Here is a 15,579-nt window from a genome sequence, read left to right on the forward strand (position 1 = left end):
ATATATATATATATATATATATATATACACACACACACACACAGTGGCTTGCAAAAGTATTCGCCATCTTGAACTTTTTCACGTTTTGTCACATTACAGCCACAAACATGAATCAATTTTATTGGAATTCCACGTGAAGTGATGTACACTTGAGAAGTGGAACAAAAATCATACATGATTCCAAACAATTTTTACAAATAAATAACTGAAAAGTGGGGTGTGCGTAATTATTCAGCCCCCTGAGTCAATGCTTTGTAGAACCACCTTTTGCTGCTATTACAGCTGGCAGTCTTTTAGGGTATGTCTCTACTAGCTTTGCACATCTAGAGACTGAAATCCTTGCCCATTCTTCTTTGCAAAACAGCTCCAGCTCAGTCAGATTAGATGGGACAGCATTTGTGAACAGCAGTTTTCAGATCTTGCCACAGATTCTCGATTGGATTTAGATCTGGACTTTGACTGGGCCATTCTAACACATGGATCTGTTTTGTTTTAAACCATTCCATTGTTGCCCTTGCTTTATGTTTAGGGTCGTTGTCCTGCTGGAAGGTGAACCTCCGCCCCAGTCTCAAGTCTTTTGCAGACTCCAAGAGGTTTTCTTCCAAGATTGCCCTGTAATTGGCTCCATCCATCTTCCCATCAACTCTGACCAGCTTCCCCGTCCCTGCTGAAGAGAAGCACCCCCAGAGCATGATGCTGCCACCACCATATTTGACAGTGGGGATGGTGTGTTCAGAGTGATGTGCAGTGTTAGTTTTCCGCCACACATAGCGTTTTGCATTTTGGCCTCATTTGACCAGAGCACCTTCTTCCACATGTTTGCTGTGTCCCCCACATGGCTTGTGGCAAACTGCAAACGTGACTTCTTATGGTTTTCTGTTAACAATGGCTTTCTTCTTGCCACTCTTCCATAAAGGCCAGCTTTGTGCAGTGCACGACTAATAGTTGTCCTATGGACAGATTCCCCCACCTGAGCTGTAGATCTCTGCAGCTCGTCCAGAGTCACCATGGGCCTCTTGGCTGCATTTCTGATCAGCGCTTTCCTTGTTCAGCCTGTGAGTTTAGGTGGACGGCCTTGTCTTGGTAGGTTTACAGTTGTGCCATACTCCTTCCATTTCTGAATGATCGCTTGAACAGTGCTCCGTGGGATGTTCAAGGCTTTGGAAATCTTTTTGTAGCCTAAGCCTGCTTTAAATTTCTCAATAACTTTATCCCTGACCTGTCTGGTGTGTTCTTTGGAATTCATGGTGTTGTTGCTCCCAATATTCTCTTAGACAACCTCTGAGGCCGTCACAGAGTAGCTGTATTTGTACTGACATTAGATGACACACAGGTGCACTCTATTTAGTCATTAGCACTCATCAGGCAATGTCTATGGGCAACTGACTGCACTCAGACCAAAAGGGGCTGAATAATTATGCACACCCCACTTTGCAGTTATTTATTTGTAAAAAATGTTTGGAATCGTATGATTTTCGTTCCACTTCCCAAGTGTATACCACTTTGTATTGGTCTTTCACGTGGAATTCCAATGAAATTGATTCATGTTTGTGGCTGTAATGTGACAAAATGTGGAAAAGTTCAAGGGGGCCGAATACGTTTGCAAGCCACTATATATATATATATATATATATATATATATATATATATATATATATATATATGCATGTACATGTGAGTGTAAAAGCTCAAGGTTATTTGACAACAGAGGAAAAACTGAAGGCAGAGCACAAGAAGCTTACTATTATTGTTTTCAGAAAGTGTAAATATAAGCTCTCAGTTTAACAAAACCAGTTGTTTGATAGTTGGTTGGATTAGTACAGCTATAATGATGATAATAATTATCACTATATTATTTAAGGCTTAACATTGCAAGAGAGGATGTCATTTCTTCAACAGCCTGCAGAGACCAATCAGCTAAATAACAAGAATGAAGGCATATCTAAAGCATAAAGCAAATGTTTCCTTCTTTAAAGCAATACTTAACATGAATTAATATAGGGGAAGAAATGTGTTGTGTTACCGTAGGAAATCCACATAATGCAGTTCAGGGTTGCATGCCTATCTCAGCAGCAGCAGCAATGTGGAGCAAAAAGCAGAAAGTCATTGATTAGGCATCAGTGTATTAAAGGTCGCGTTTACCCACTTATACTCATGTTTGATATGTTGTTAAAACGCCTTTAGTATTTGATATAATTAAAATGTGGATTACCAGAATGGAGTTAATTCATATAGTTGAATGGATAAAGCAAATAATGTAGACTTTGGAGTATAATTTTATTAATGGGGAAAAAACATCTACAGGTAAACAGAAAGTTCTGTAGACTTCTTATTCTTCTTTATTTTGTTGGTGGCAGCTGATTTAAAGAAATGTAGAAAGCAGTAAAGTCAGTTTAAAATATGCAAAGGAGTAAGAAGATTCAATTTCTTTACTGTTGCACAGTTGTAACTACACTGCTGAAAAAATTAAGGGAACACTTAATCATCACAGTATAATACCAAGTCATTTACGCTTTCGGGATATCAATTTGCCCAGTTAGGAAGCATAAGCGATTGTGAATCAGTTGTCCCCTGCTTTTGTGTAAATGAAAATGATGACAGATGCACTGGAGATGCAACAGCAAGACAACACCCAAAAAGGGAACGGTTTTACAGTTGGTGGCCACAGGCAATTGCTCTCTCCATATCCTTCCTGACTGATTCTTCTCTAGTTTTGCATTTTTGCTAGTGTCCTTGTCACTACTCGTAGCATGAGGCATTACTTGCAGCCTATTCAGGTTGCACAGGTAGCCAAGCTTTCTCAGGATGGTACATCCATACATCTCGTCACAGGAAGGTTTGCTTTGTCTCCCAGGACAGTCTCAAGGGCAAGGAGGAGATACTTTATATGGTCCTTTATATGAGGAGACCTGAAAAGGGCCGTAGAAGGGCATCAACCCAGCATCAGGGCCAGTATCTGCTCTTTTGTACAAGGAGGATCAGGAGGTGCACTGCCAGAGTGCTACAAAATGGCCTCTAGCAGGCTAGTGGTGTGCATGTTTCTTACCAAACTGTCAGAAACAAGCTCCATTAGGGTGGTCTGAGAGCTCAACGTCCTCTAGTGGGACCTGTGCTCACAGCTCATCACTGTGCAGCTCAACTGGCATTCGCTGGAGAATACTACAATTGCAGCTCCACCACTGGCACCTCATTTTCTTAACAGATGAGAGAAGGTTCACGCTGAGCACATGTAACCAATCTGATAGTCAGGAGACACTGTGGTGAATGTTATGTAGCCTGCAATATCATCCAGTATATAACCGGCTTGGTAGTGGGTCAATGTAGTGGTCTGATACCTTGGAGGGTCACAGAATCCTCCACATGCTAGGCAACGGTACCTTGACTGCTGTTAGGTACCAGGATGAAATCTTCAGAACCGTTGTCAGACCTCAAGCTGATGCCGTGAGCCCTGGGTTCTTCCTGCTGCAGGACTATGCCTGGCCTCATATGGTCAAAGTGTGATGGAAGTTCCCGGATGATGAAGACACTGATGCCATTGACTGGCCCTGTACGTTCCCCAGACCTGAATCCAATTGAAAACATCTGAGATGTTATGCATTGGTGTATGTTTTGATTTGGGAAAATGGTTCAAGGGGTTCTTTAGAATAAGTGGGCAAAAATCAGAGAGAAGAGGTCCGATACTTCAATAAAATTTACTTATTCAATTATAACATTTAAATACATATAATGTAGTATAATGCAGTAGCGATAGATTATAGAAACAAGTATATGCTTACAGTACTATATTAAAAGAAACAAACTTATGCTTACAGTAATATCTGAAGACACAAACTTATGCTTACAGCAATATCAAAAGACACAAACTTGTGCTTAACAAAAGACCCAGAGCCATCATCCTAGACCAGTAGACTGAGGGAGCCCGCATGTCAGTCTCGTCAGAGGATCAACTCGTTAGCCTACTCAAAGGTACCGGGCGGTGCGCACATTCCCCACGGTTGAGCTTCCAAAGAAACTGAGGGCGGAACCTTCCCTTATATACTAATTAGGTGTCCTTGCCCAAAAGTGGCTTACGTTGAAGCAGTGTATGCAGAAGTGATCAGTTTCAGCATACACCCCCCCCTTCCATGAGACACGGCATTTGGCCTTGACTGAAGCAGTGCATAGTACTAGAAGACACAGTAATATGCTTACATGTGAAAAAAGCCTCTCGAAGTGAAAAACAACTCCTTACATAGCCTTGGCTGTATCTTTAGAACATTCCCGGCTGTTTTTCCCAAAACAGTACTAATGCAGCTGGGTTTGCACTGGAGCGATCAACGCTCATCTGCTCTCCTGATTCCCTTCCTCTCTTTATTTTCCTTCCATTACAGTGTATCTGACACCGCCACAGACTGTCCAGGGAGCTCAATAATGCCCTGATCCAGGTCTGGGAGAAGATACCCAGGACATTATCTACCGTCTCATCAGGACCATACCCAGACATTGTTGGAAGTGCATACAGGCATGTGGGCCATACACAGTACTGAGTACCATTATGAATTGCCATGATGAAATTCATGCAAGTTGGATCAGCCCATGATTTAATTTTTTGACTTTGATTTTCAATGTGATGTTGATTCAAGCTCTCGATGGGTTGGTGATTTTGGTTTACATTGTTACATAATTTTGTTCTCAATGAATTACACAGTGTTACAGAATGTTAGGATATATAGCACGATGTGTGGAGTACAAGTCCAAGGAGGTTCTGCTCAACCTTTATAATGCACTGGTGAGGCCTCATCTTGAGTACTGTGTGCAGTTTTGGTCTCCCAGGCTACAAAAAGGACATAGCAGTGCTAGAAAAGGTCCAAAGAAGAGCAACTAGGCTGATTCCAGGGCTACAGGAGTTGAATTATAAGGAAAGATTAAAAGAGCTGAGCCTTTACAGTTTAAGCAAAAGAAGATTAAGAGGTGACAAGATTGAGGTGTTTAAAATTATGAAGGGAATTAGTACAGTGGATCGAGACTTGTATTTTAAAATGAGTTCATCAAGATTACGGGGACACAGTTGGAAACGTGTTAAGGGTAAATTTCGCACAAACATTAGGAAGTTTTTCTTTACACAAAGAACGATAGACACTTTGGAATAAGCTACCAAGTAATGTGGTAGACAGTAAGACATTAGGGACTTTCAAAACTCGACTTGATGTTTTCTTGGAGGAAATAAGTGGATAGGACTGGCGAGTTTTGTTGGGCTGAATGGCCTGTTCTCGTCTAGAGTGTTCTAATGTTCTAAAGATTTTCCATTTCAATATTTCATTCATTAAGATCCAATGTGCGAATTAAGTGTCCCTGTAATTTTTTTGAACACTGTAGTTATTCATGAAATACTTCCAGAGATGAAAATTGATAGTTTAAAATTGATCTGTAGAGCGGAGTTCTTATTCACATTTTTTGATCTGATTTGCAATTGACGAGTTAACATTTATTTACTAAAATAGTATTTGTATTGTTAGCTTTATAAATGTCTTTGTCATTATTTACTTAAGTGATAACTTCTTGGCCTACAGAAGGACCTTTGACTGTTCCTCCATGTCTTAACTGTCTTGTCTGATAGTAAGTCACACAGTGTCACTCTTTTTGACTTTGGCATCTCATTAGGAGGTTGTTACTTTTAAAGGCACACTGTGTTCTGCGGCAGGCAGCACGGTGGCGCAATGGGTAGCGCTGCTGCCTCGCAGTTAGGAGACCTGAGTTTGCTTCCTGCGTGGAGTTTTCATGTTCTCCCTGTGCCTGCATGGGACCGGGTACTGTGGTTTCCTACCACAGTCCACAAGATATGCAGGTTAGGTGCATTGGCGATTCTAAATTGTCCCTAGTGTGTACTTGGTTTTTGTGTGTGTGTGTGTGTGTGTGTGTGTGTGTGTGTGCGTGTGTGCGTGTGTGCGTGCCCTGTGGTGGGCTGGCACCCTGCCTGGGGTTAGTTTCCTGCCTTGCGCCCTGTGTTGGCTGGGATTGGCTCTAGCAGACCCCCGTGACCCTGTAGTTAGGCTATAGCGGGTTGGGTAATGGTTGGATGGATGGTGTTCTGTGCCACAGGAAACCTCACCATTAGCATTACAATGTAGAAAAAAAAGTATGACAAAATGAATGCCCTGCTGCTAGGGAAAAAGGTTGTCTGAAGCATCCATACCTGACCCGTCTCCTAATATAAATCTGCTTTCATTTTTTGCTTTACCCACCCAAACTATTTAAGAATAAAGGAAAGCTGGAGTATTTTCTTGAATGGGTGCAATTTATTTTGGTTTATGTATTTTGTTTTTTATCTCTTCTCATAGATAACCCCTTAATACAATTCTAATATCAGTGTAATATGCCATACCATACAATTTTTTAAGCTTGCTTATAAGAAATAGAAAATGCACCATCAACTGATTTTGACAAATCTGTAATGACTTTTTTAAAAAATTGGCTAAAGTTAAAATTATTGTCAGTATGGCATAGCTGAAATATATAAACAACCCAAGTTTATAGGTTCTTTGGAATTGCAGTCATCTTTCAAAGTTTTAAAACATAATTCTGAAGAAAAATATATGGCATTTCCAGCGGATTTTGAGAGACTGCGCTTGTGTGCCGAAGGTGAACCTATTTCATTTACTGTGTTGTGCAAATTTCATACTATAATGGACTTTTTTGGAATAACATTGAGTGGTTTCTGAAATTGGAATCAACTAAATTTCTGCTTTAGCTTTCAATTTTGGCCTGTTGTAATTGGAGTGAAGAAGGTTATGTGCAGTGACTGCAAGTATTTGCTTTTAGATTGTTACTAGTTAGTTTTGGTGACTTTCCTCAGAGAAACATTAAAGATACATGTAACTGTTGTTTGATTGTTTTTTTCTTGTTTACCTATCTATCAACAAATCTGAACTAGCCTGTTACTGCTCTTTTCACTACACGTTTAGATTAGAGACACAGGACATTAGCTGAGAAGTAAATATTGAGGTTGGAAAAGCAAATGTCATCAAATTTTTTCCACTGTTAATTTTTTTTGTTCTTTTAATTGTTAGCTTTAAAAGCTGTTGTTTTTCCTATAGCCAACTGGATTTGTATATTATGTTGTATTAAATTTAAAAATACATATATACTGGTTAATTTAATCCTAAAACTGCAAAATAAAAGCAAAATAAGAAGTACCTTCTGAAATGGAGAAATAAGAGAAATTACAGAAGTGAAGGAGGAGATGGAAGATAGGGAATAAAATATGAAAAGAGATCTGAAATAAGTCTAGTGGGTACAAAATGATAAATGAAACTGCAACATTAATAAACTGTGCAATGCTGGGACAATGCAAGAACAAAGTTTAAGAGTAAGTTTAGCTTTTTTTCCTTTTGATACAGTTGGTGTCTTTGAAATTATGCAAGAGAACACAGATAAAAGCAGCTGTTACTAAGAGAAATATAATGGTTTTTAATAAAATTTGGTAAAAGCTCTGGCATGTTTTTCTGAAATGGTCTGCAAGTATTCACTCATGTCTGACTATATGAAACATGCTATGGACTCAAGCACTTACTGCACACATAATTCTTTTGTTTTGAGAAGAGAAAAAGGCACCGAAGTTTGTAACATTAATTTTGTTTGTTGTGGATGATAGTAGAACAATATAGTTCTCTCTTGTAATAGCTATTACAATATTGTTAAGACAGAAAATAGTTACAAAGCCATTTTTAAGGCTCCTGGATTCTGTCAAACAATAGACTGAGTATGCAATAGAAGTCATAGTAACCAAATAAAGAAAGTTGAGGACAGTTGTCCATCTTCCCAGAAATAGTTTATCTACAAAAGTCTCCCTAAGAGCAACAGTTGGAATTTCCTTAAAGTAACAAAACACACATGAACAACCTCTGAATGTCTTAATTCTTTCAGCTAAAGTTGGCATATATGGCTACCAGCTCGTGTAGTCAGTCAAATGCAAACACGGAATTCATGGTATAATTGCAATGTCAAAATATAAGCAGTCATTGGAATACTTCAAGGAGCTGCAGAAAGCTGTGAAAAACTATACAAGCACTACAGAAAATACATGGTTGCAGCTATTGCTACAAACAGTACAATAACCAGTTAAAGAGTACATAGGTCAATTACTTTTCAGCATAATGTGTAACCACCTAAAGTTTTAAAATTAAATCAGGTATGTCAGTTTTGTTGCATTTTTTCACCAAGGCTTTCTCAATCGAATATTTGCTTTTTGATTGAAGATCTGGTATTGCGAAGAATATGCAATTATTTGGAAAAACAGGCAAGGGCTATTTAATTTTTTCACAGCAGTGTACACCTAGTTTCCAGAGCAGATAAAATTTTTTAAAATATGTAAATGTAAGATTGACTGACTAACTCACTAACAAAAACACTATTTGTCATTTAGCTAAAATATCTGAAATTTGGCAGGATGGTACATCTAGTATCCACTTATAAAGGACATTTTGATATATCAATATTTATAGGTATGTAAATCCCCACAATAGAAAAAAATGAATAACCCAAAATTTCAAAAATGCTTTGACTAATTAGATTTAAATTTTGATACGTTGTAGAAAAAAAAAAAGTTTTTTGTTTTTTAATTTGTTGATATTTGTTGTTAATAATGCTGTAGCAAGTGGAACATTCTAACTCACCACAGCATTGACAATTTCTATCAAAAAGTGCTCCAGATGATTTCAGCAGTGCTCACAAAGTTTAAATAAGAGTATAGATAAAAGTGGCATGTTATTCAAGGTAGCAACAACTGCATTTTTTTCCTGGACCACTTTCAGATATCAATTTCATTGTCTAATTGGATTAAACATTTTTCTTAAATCAGTGTTTCTCAACCTTTATTGCTTTGGGAATCACTTTGTGAATCAGGCACGATTAGAGTGGGTGAGAGGAGCCACCTTGGTGAAACCAACACAGTTAGAAATGGGTAAAAATATCACACAGTACTGTTGATTGCTTCAGTGGACTGAGGATGTGCCACAGAAACTGAGTGCCTGAAACAACCCACAGTCCAAAGGTAGATGACTGTCATGTGGTCAAGAAACACTGTCCTAAATTACATCTTGGATTGTGTTTAGACGTTTTTTTTTTGTATTTTTTTTAATTGGGTCCCTTTTCTGAGAAATATGTTTCTAAAACCAACATATGCAGAGTTGCTAAATCCTTAAATTCAATCCTTTCTTTTTCTTTCTTTCATTCTATAATGAAGCACCACATTAAGCTTTTTAGGGAAAACATTACATAATTCACTGAATTGGAAATGTCACACTTTTAAAGTAGTAAGTAAATGCACAGACATCAAATGCAGTTGAAACATTGCTGATATATTTCATCACTCTAAAAATGTTATAGCCTAAGCTATAACTTAAGCAGAAACACACAGATCCCAAAGAAACAGTAAGGCAGCATTTGTACAATGCTGTGATCTGTGACAACAACTATGTAAGCCAAATTACCCCTGTGGTGAAAGTGAAAGGCAGAGAAAGGAGTCTTGCAGAGAAGAACCTCTTTAACTACTTAACTATAATGCATTAATTGATACAGAATGCCATGCTGGTGCTGTCCTATTATTTTGCTCAAATGTGCCATCTGTTTTCTCTATATAATACAGTCAAAATCCTAAATTATGCAATTGTGTCAAATTTAAGATAATCCTAATCCAGTTTTGGAGAATACACAATTTCAGGCAGTATTAATGAGTTTAAGTAATTTAAATATTTTTATGCTTTACATTAAAAATTCTTTTTAGTCATATCCACATTTAAGACCTTTCCTTGCTATTTCCCATAAATATTCATCAACCTATACAGGTTTTTCATACTGCAATGCATACAAAATATAAAGTTACTTACTTAGACTTAGTTCCTCCTGTGCATTTCTGCACATCGGGCAACAAGCATCTGCCAACGAGGTTGATCCTCAGCGATAATATTCATATTTTGCCAGCTGATGTCAATGTTCTTGAGGTCTTCATGCAGGGTTCCTCTCCACTTGATCTTTGGTCGTGCAGTATTACTTTTTCCCCCAAAATATAAAGCACAATTTTTATTTTTAATGAATTTACATAGCGTAGCTTTATATGGAAATTAATTGGTCCAATTGTAAGTTCAGTGTCAACTACTCATTCTTTAATTATTAAAGAATTTTGGTCTGGAATCTCTACAGATTTTATTTTTTTTCTCCAGCCTCTGGAGTTTTTTTTTTTTGTTTGTTTTTTCTGTCCACCCAGGCCATCAGACCTTACTTATTCTATGTTAATTAATGTTGGCATAAATTTATTTTTTATTGTGTCTTCTATTTTTCTATTCTTCATTTTGTAAAGCACTTTGAGCTAGATTTTTTTGTATGAAAATGTGCTATATAAATAAATGTTGTTGTATTACTGGAAAAGACAATTTCTTGTTTACTTCAGTGCTTTGGAACCTGCAAAATTCATTAAAAAAGTTTTTTTTTTCTTCAAATATCACTAGCCTACATAACTGTCTTTTTAAAAACAATGTATACTCATACACTAATACGTACATGCAAGAAATGTTTAGCTTTTCTTTCAGCAACTTGAGCTGTATTGAGGCATCTTGTTGTCCTCTGTTTCAAGTTCCGACTGCACAGCACCCAGGTAGTTGTTGACAGGATTATATCTAACTATATCTAGCCATTATTTTTCCAACATTAAACATATTATGTAGTTCCTTCCATCAGAGAGGTTATGTTTAATGTTCCCATTTTAAATTGACAATGTCTGGCTTGCCTATATCTCTCTTACTCATACCTCTCTACCAATTGTCATTGTTTCCACCCCTCACTCTTTGCATTATTAGATTTATTTTAAATCAGTAGTTGAAACTGGAAAATAGATGTATGGGTTTGCAATAGAAAAACATTACTAATTAAATGTCTCAGTTTGTGTAAGCCGTCCTAATTCATGGTCTTCATAAGAAATATAATGATTTACGTCATCTGGTAGAAGTACATAATAAACCACAATAGCTAAGTGATATATTTGAAATGTTAAAATGTGTGCTTCAATTTAAATGTTTAAAGCCTAAGTATTCTCAATAGTAACACATTTTCTTTTTTAACTCTCTGATAGAGGTCAATAGAGGGCTTGATCCCTTGTAAAGGATCAAAAATAACATCATATTTGTAATCACTGACCTTGAAACAGTCTAAAACAATACCCCATGTGCTTATTTTTTAAATTTGTCATTTGTATCCTTTTCAGAATGGCTTTTAGAGGGATGGGACCACCAGTAAATAATCGGATACTAAAAATATTGTCATATTCATCATCAGCAGCCTCAAAATAGCATGAATGACACTTCACATGCCTATATTATTGATCCCCTTTTTTTGAAGTTTTGTGAAAACAAGTAACTTACCCCTTGTATCTTAAGGGGTGAACTCAACTTCAAGACCATCTGATCATTTTTGCTGTGTTCAATCTATATCAAAAGGGTGTAATTTTCTGCTCAATATATGGTCTAAAAATGGCCTATTTATGTGGATTTTTCGGTTCTAGAGAGCTGAAAATAAGAGGAAACTCCAAAAAGCTCAACTTCTTGTATACATGCATCAAGTGGTATATTATATGTTGGGATTTCCTTTGGGGGCATTCGACAAAAAAAAACAGTAGTTATTTAAAAGAATTCATCAGTAATTCTTATGAACACAGTGAAGTCTGTTATAATCCCATAACGTTTGTTCTAGAGTCTTATCTTTTTTATTGACAGTTTGAGGTGTCGTTGGAATAAATAGTAATATAAATGAAGTAATCAATTATCTGTTTAAGTTTTTTGATGATGTTTCAAAGTATCCTTAAAAACACCCATTATTTATTTTTTTTTATTTTTTTGAAGAATGACACAGAAGCACTTTCTTGAAGGACAGGTTTATTCTGTTCCACTGATTCAGCCAGACCTGCGCCGTGAGGAGACAATTCACCAAATAGCAGATGCTCTTCAGTATCTGGAGACAATATCGGCTGACATCTTCACCAGGTAAAGACTTCTTCTGTGTAATAAGTATTATCTGATCATTGCCTCCCAGTGTAATAAACAAGGTGTATTGCCCCTTCGAAAAAATGGTAATTGGGTATTTTCTGACCAGGACTTGGACTAACTCCTGCTCTCTAACTAGGGGAGATGCCTAGTGAAGTACTTTTACATCCTTGGGAATGCTAGTCTTCGTGAGCTTTCCCCACCATGATGCCGATCTTCTTATTTTTTTTTCCATTCTAAGTAATACATTATTTAGTTCCTTTTATTCAGCTCCAGCATACATGGGCCATCCAAACCCCCAAGATTCTCATCTGCATATTTCTCCTCATCTACATAATGTGATTTTGATTTCACAGAGTTGCAGCAGTATTTACAAGTGTAAGTACAAGATTGGAATATCCAGAGCTATTGGAAAGTAAGGATCAATTCACTTACTAAACAAACAATATAAACTCAAAACAAAGATGAAATTGCCAGTAACCACAGATACATGCACATTGAGAAATTACTGCAAAACTTTGTTCTAAAACTATGAAATCTGCTGTTTTTGCACCTTCCCGTATTATTGAAATATAGAAAAGATTCAGTGTGAATGGGATGTTTAAGCATTTATGCTGTACTGAATTCACTTAAAAATTGTTTCCTCCAACATTTTCGGGTAGCGCAGTTCATTTGAGTGTTGACCCCTATTGCTACCTGTCTTGCTAGGCCTGGCTTGGGGCAAGACAAAACCAAACTTGCACATAGGTCACTTCTGGACCATGTCTGCCACTAATTGGTGATCTAAACTTTGGTAAATGTTGCCTTTTAATTTTTAATTAATTCTAATTAAATCATATATATTTATGCACTTTTAAAAAACGATTGTAGTTGTCTCTCTTTTTTAAAAGTGACCTGACCCTGTAATATTTGTGTAATCTCTGAAATAATAAAAAAGAAATTGATGTGCAAACTAATATCACATCAAGGAGACATACTACAACAGTAATATTTTTAGGGCCAGTAGCAATGCGTGAGTTAACAGCCTCCCCCACCACTTTTCAAACTCTAATGGAAGCTGTTAGGAATTCATGTCACTTAGTATAGGCTCAACTGAGGCAATGACACCTCACTGTCACGGCTCACAGAATCACAGCTCCATAATTGTGTTTTTAATGGAAAAGGAAAATAAATGAGAAATTGCCTGAAGTTCCATTACAAGTAGCACTCTCTTGTCTCCTGGCAGTATTAATATAAATATAAAGAAAGATAATGTGATGATCAATGATTTAACTAAATACAGTTCCCAAAGGAGTTCATGTGTAGTAAGAATGAGCATCTGGTTCCTACATGATGTGATAGTACAACTGGAAACCTCTTTACATGGTTTCTCTGTTTTCTTGCTACAGACAGATAGTAGTGGTGACAGCTTTATAAGAGCAAACAATCTGGAGTCTAATAAATGAGGTACTTTTGTTATAAGGAGCTATAATGTATGAAATGTTATAAGGAGCTATAATATATGAAATATACTTCACTATTGTATCTCCCTGAAAATTTTTGGTGTGTTATGCTTGAGGCAAAGTTATATGCTCTTATGACAACAGAATGTTTTCTATTGAATTATCAGCTAAAGTTACAGTGTAACTGCAAATACTAAAAATGCAGTTTTATAATGTATTCACCTTTGTATCACTTTTGATTTCCCGGCATAATTTAACATTGCAAAAATCTGTATTCGCCAGAAACCCCAGTGAAAGCATCTCAAATGCAAGAAATTGTATAATGTCATTCAAAGAGTAGTTGGCATTAAATAACACTTTGCATTTTAGACTATTTTAGATATAAAAGTAAATTAATTTATCTGCAGATGCACATTAATATGAATCCCTTATTTGTATGTGTAGCTTCATTGCACAGTTTAAGCTTGCTGCCATGGTAACATAAGTGAGCCACATGACATTTACAAGTTTCAGAGAGAAATTAAGTTTTTAGCATTGTGATCTCACAAACACAGGAAGTGGATTTATGTTGTGAGCAAGGTTAGAAATTTCATTCTCCAGCCATAATTTTAATTATTTATAATTTGTTTTTCAAGTTCATGGTTTAGGACAGGGTTGTTCAATTACAATTTCAAAACAAGAAATTTAGCTGGGCCACACATTTTCAGCAGGCAATAAGCAACAAGTAATGTCAAATTTTAAATCAACACAAATGAATGTATTTAAAAACAAGTAATGTTTATTCATTGTTACCCTTTTACATATGGTAACATCAAAAATATAAAAACCACAACAAATAAAAGCTGTAACTGAACAGAATCTGCGGTAGTAGCAATATCTTTTTTCCACGTTTGAAATAAAAAAATAAATATCTTGCTCACATCTGACCCAGGCACATCTCAAAGTGCATAAAATCAAATGGGTGGTCATGATTCGTAGAACTTAAAACTATTTTATTCACATAGCTTTAATCACTCATGTGACAGTGGTGAAATCTGAGTTCCACAACAATGACTTTCCTGTTGTAATTGTTTCCCTGTCCCCCCAGAAAAACAAATCTACCTGAGTATATGTTTAAAAGAAGGCATATCCTTCTATATAAAAGTGGTCGGGATTGTCCTTCTGTCCCGTGAGTGCTACTCAGGCACAGAGTTTCACACACGCCCTGTCCATTTTGCAATGCACGATGGGATTTGTAGTTTCGTTTTTCCAGGTAAAAGATGATTTTCTACTCCAGACTGTGCAATATCTTCTTCTTCATTCTTACTATATAAAAGCGGTCGGGATTGTCCTTCCGTCCCGTGAGAGGAAAGTGTAGCGGTATTCCGCTTATCACAGACTTACTACTTGCAGCTTGCGGTACGAAGCGACATGATATGAGCAGAGTTCTGGTGCTCCCATCGTTCCCTTTCTTTTGTGCGCAATGTGCTGGAAAAATAGGCAAAATTATGTCTCTGGAAATAATTAATGCTGATTGCAAATGCCTCACCGCGTAGTAAATATCAGGGGGGTTGAAAAGGGCGACCTCAATATAGAAAAAAAGTTTAAATTTCATCACAAAAATAACAGAAACTGCAAATATTAAAGTAATACCGCTCAAATGCAATATAACCAAATTAATGAGTTTGTATAAAATATCAAATTGATCTACATATTGAATTGCCTTAAGAAGTGGTCAGCTTAAAAGTCGGTCGCCTTAAAAGGCGGGTCAGCCTAGTGCACATATATGCCATTAAAGTGGATTGGTACATTTATTTTAATGATTTATCTTTAAAATGTCTTTATACAGAGTTCTAGAGTGTCTCATAATTAATTATTAATTTTAATTATTACTATTATTATTTATTTTTTACTAAAGCTTATTTTCCATGCTTCTTTTTTTATGAGCTCCCATTGAAGAATTTATTGGTAACAGAACATATAGTACACATGCGACAACGACTGAAGTAACAACTAACAAAGTGGCATTTTTGACACTATTTTAACAAAGTTTACTGTCCGCCATCAATCGCAGAGCAACCCGGTAAAATGACTGTAATACACCTTCAACCTTAAAATGCAGACTTCATCACATCACTATGCTTACCGAA

General features: G+C 36.6%; 1 protein-coding gene across 1 annotated transcript in view; it reads left to right on the forward strand.

The window, feature by feature from the left end:
* wash1 (WAS protein family homolog 1) overlaps nucleotides 1-15,579 on the forward strand; it is a 162,137-nt gene that overhangs the window by 19,827 nt on the left and 126,731 nt on the right. Inside the window, exon 2 of the mRNA XM_039760651.1 lies at nucleotides 11,868-12,008. Coding sequence (XP_039616585.1) covers nucleotides 11,869-12,008 — 140 coding nt within the window. The 5' untranslated portion in view covers nucleotide 11,868. The remainder of the gene's footprint in view (nucleotides 1-11,867; nucleotides 12,009-15,579) is intronic.

Source organism: Polypterus senegalus, chromosome 8 (genome assembly GCF_016835505.1).
Source record: "Polypterus senegalus isolate Bchr_013 chromosome 8, ASM1683550v1, whole genome shotgun sequence".
NCBI lineage: Eukaryota > Metazoa > Chordata > Cladistia > Polypteriformes > Polypteridae > Polypterus > Polypterus senegalus.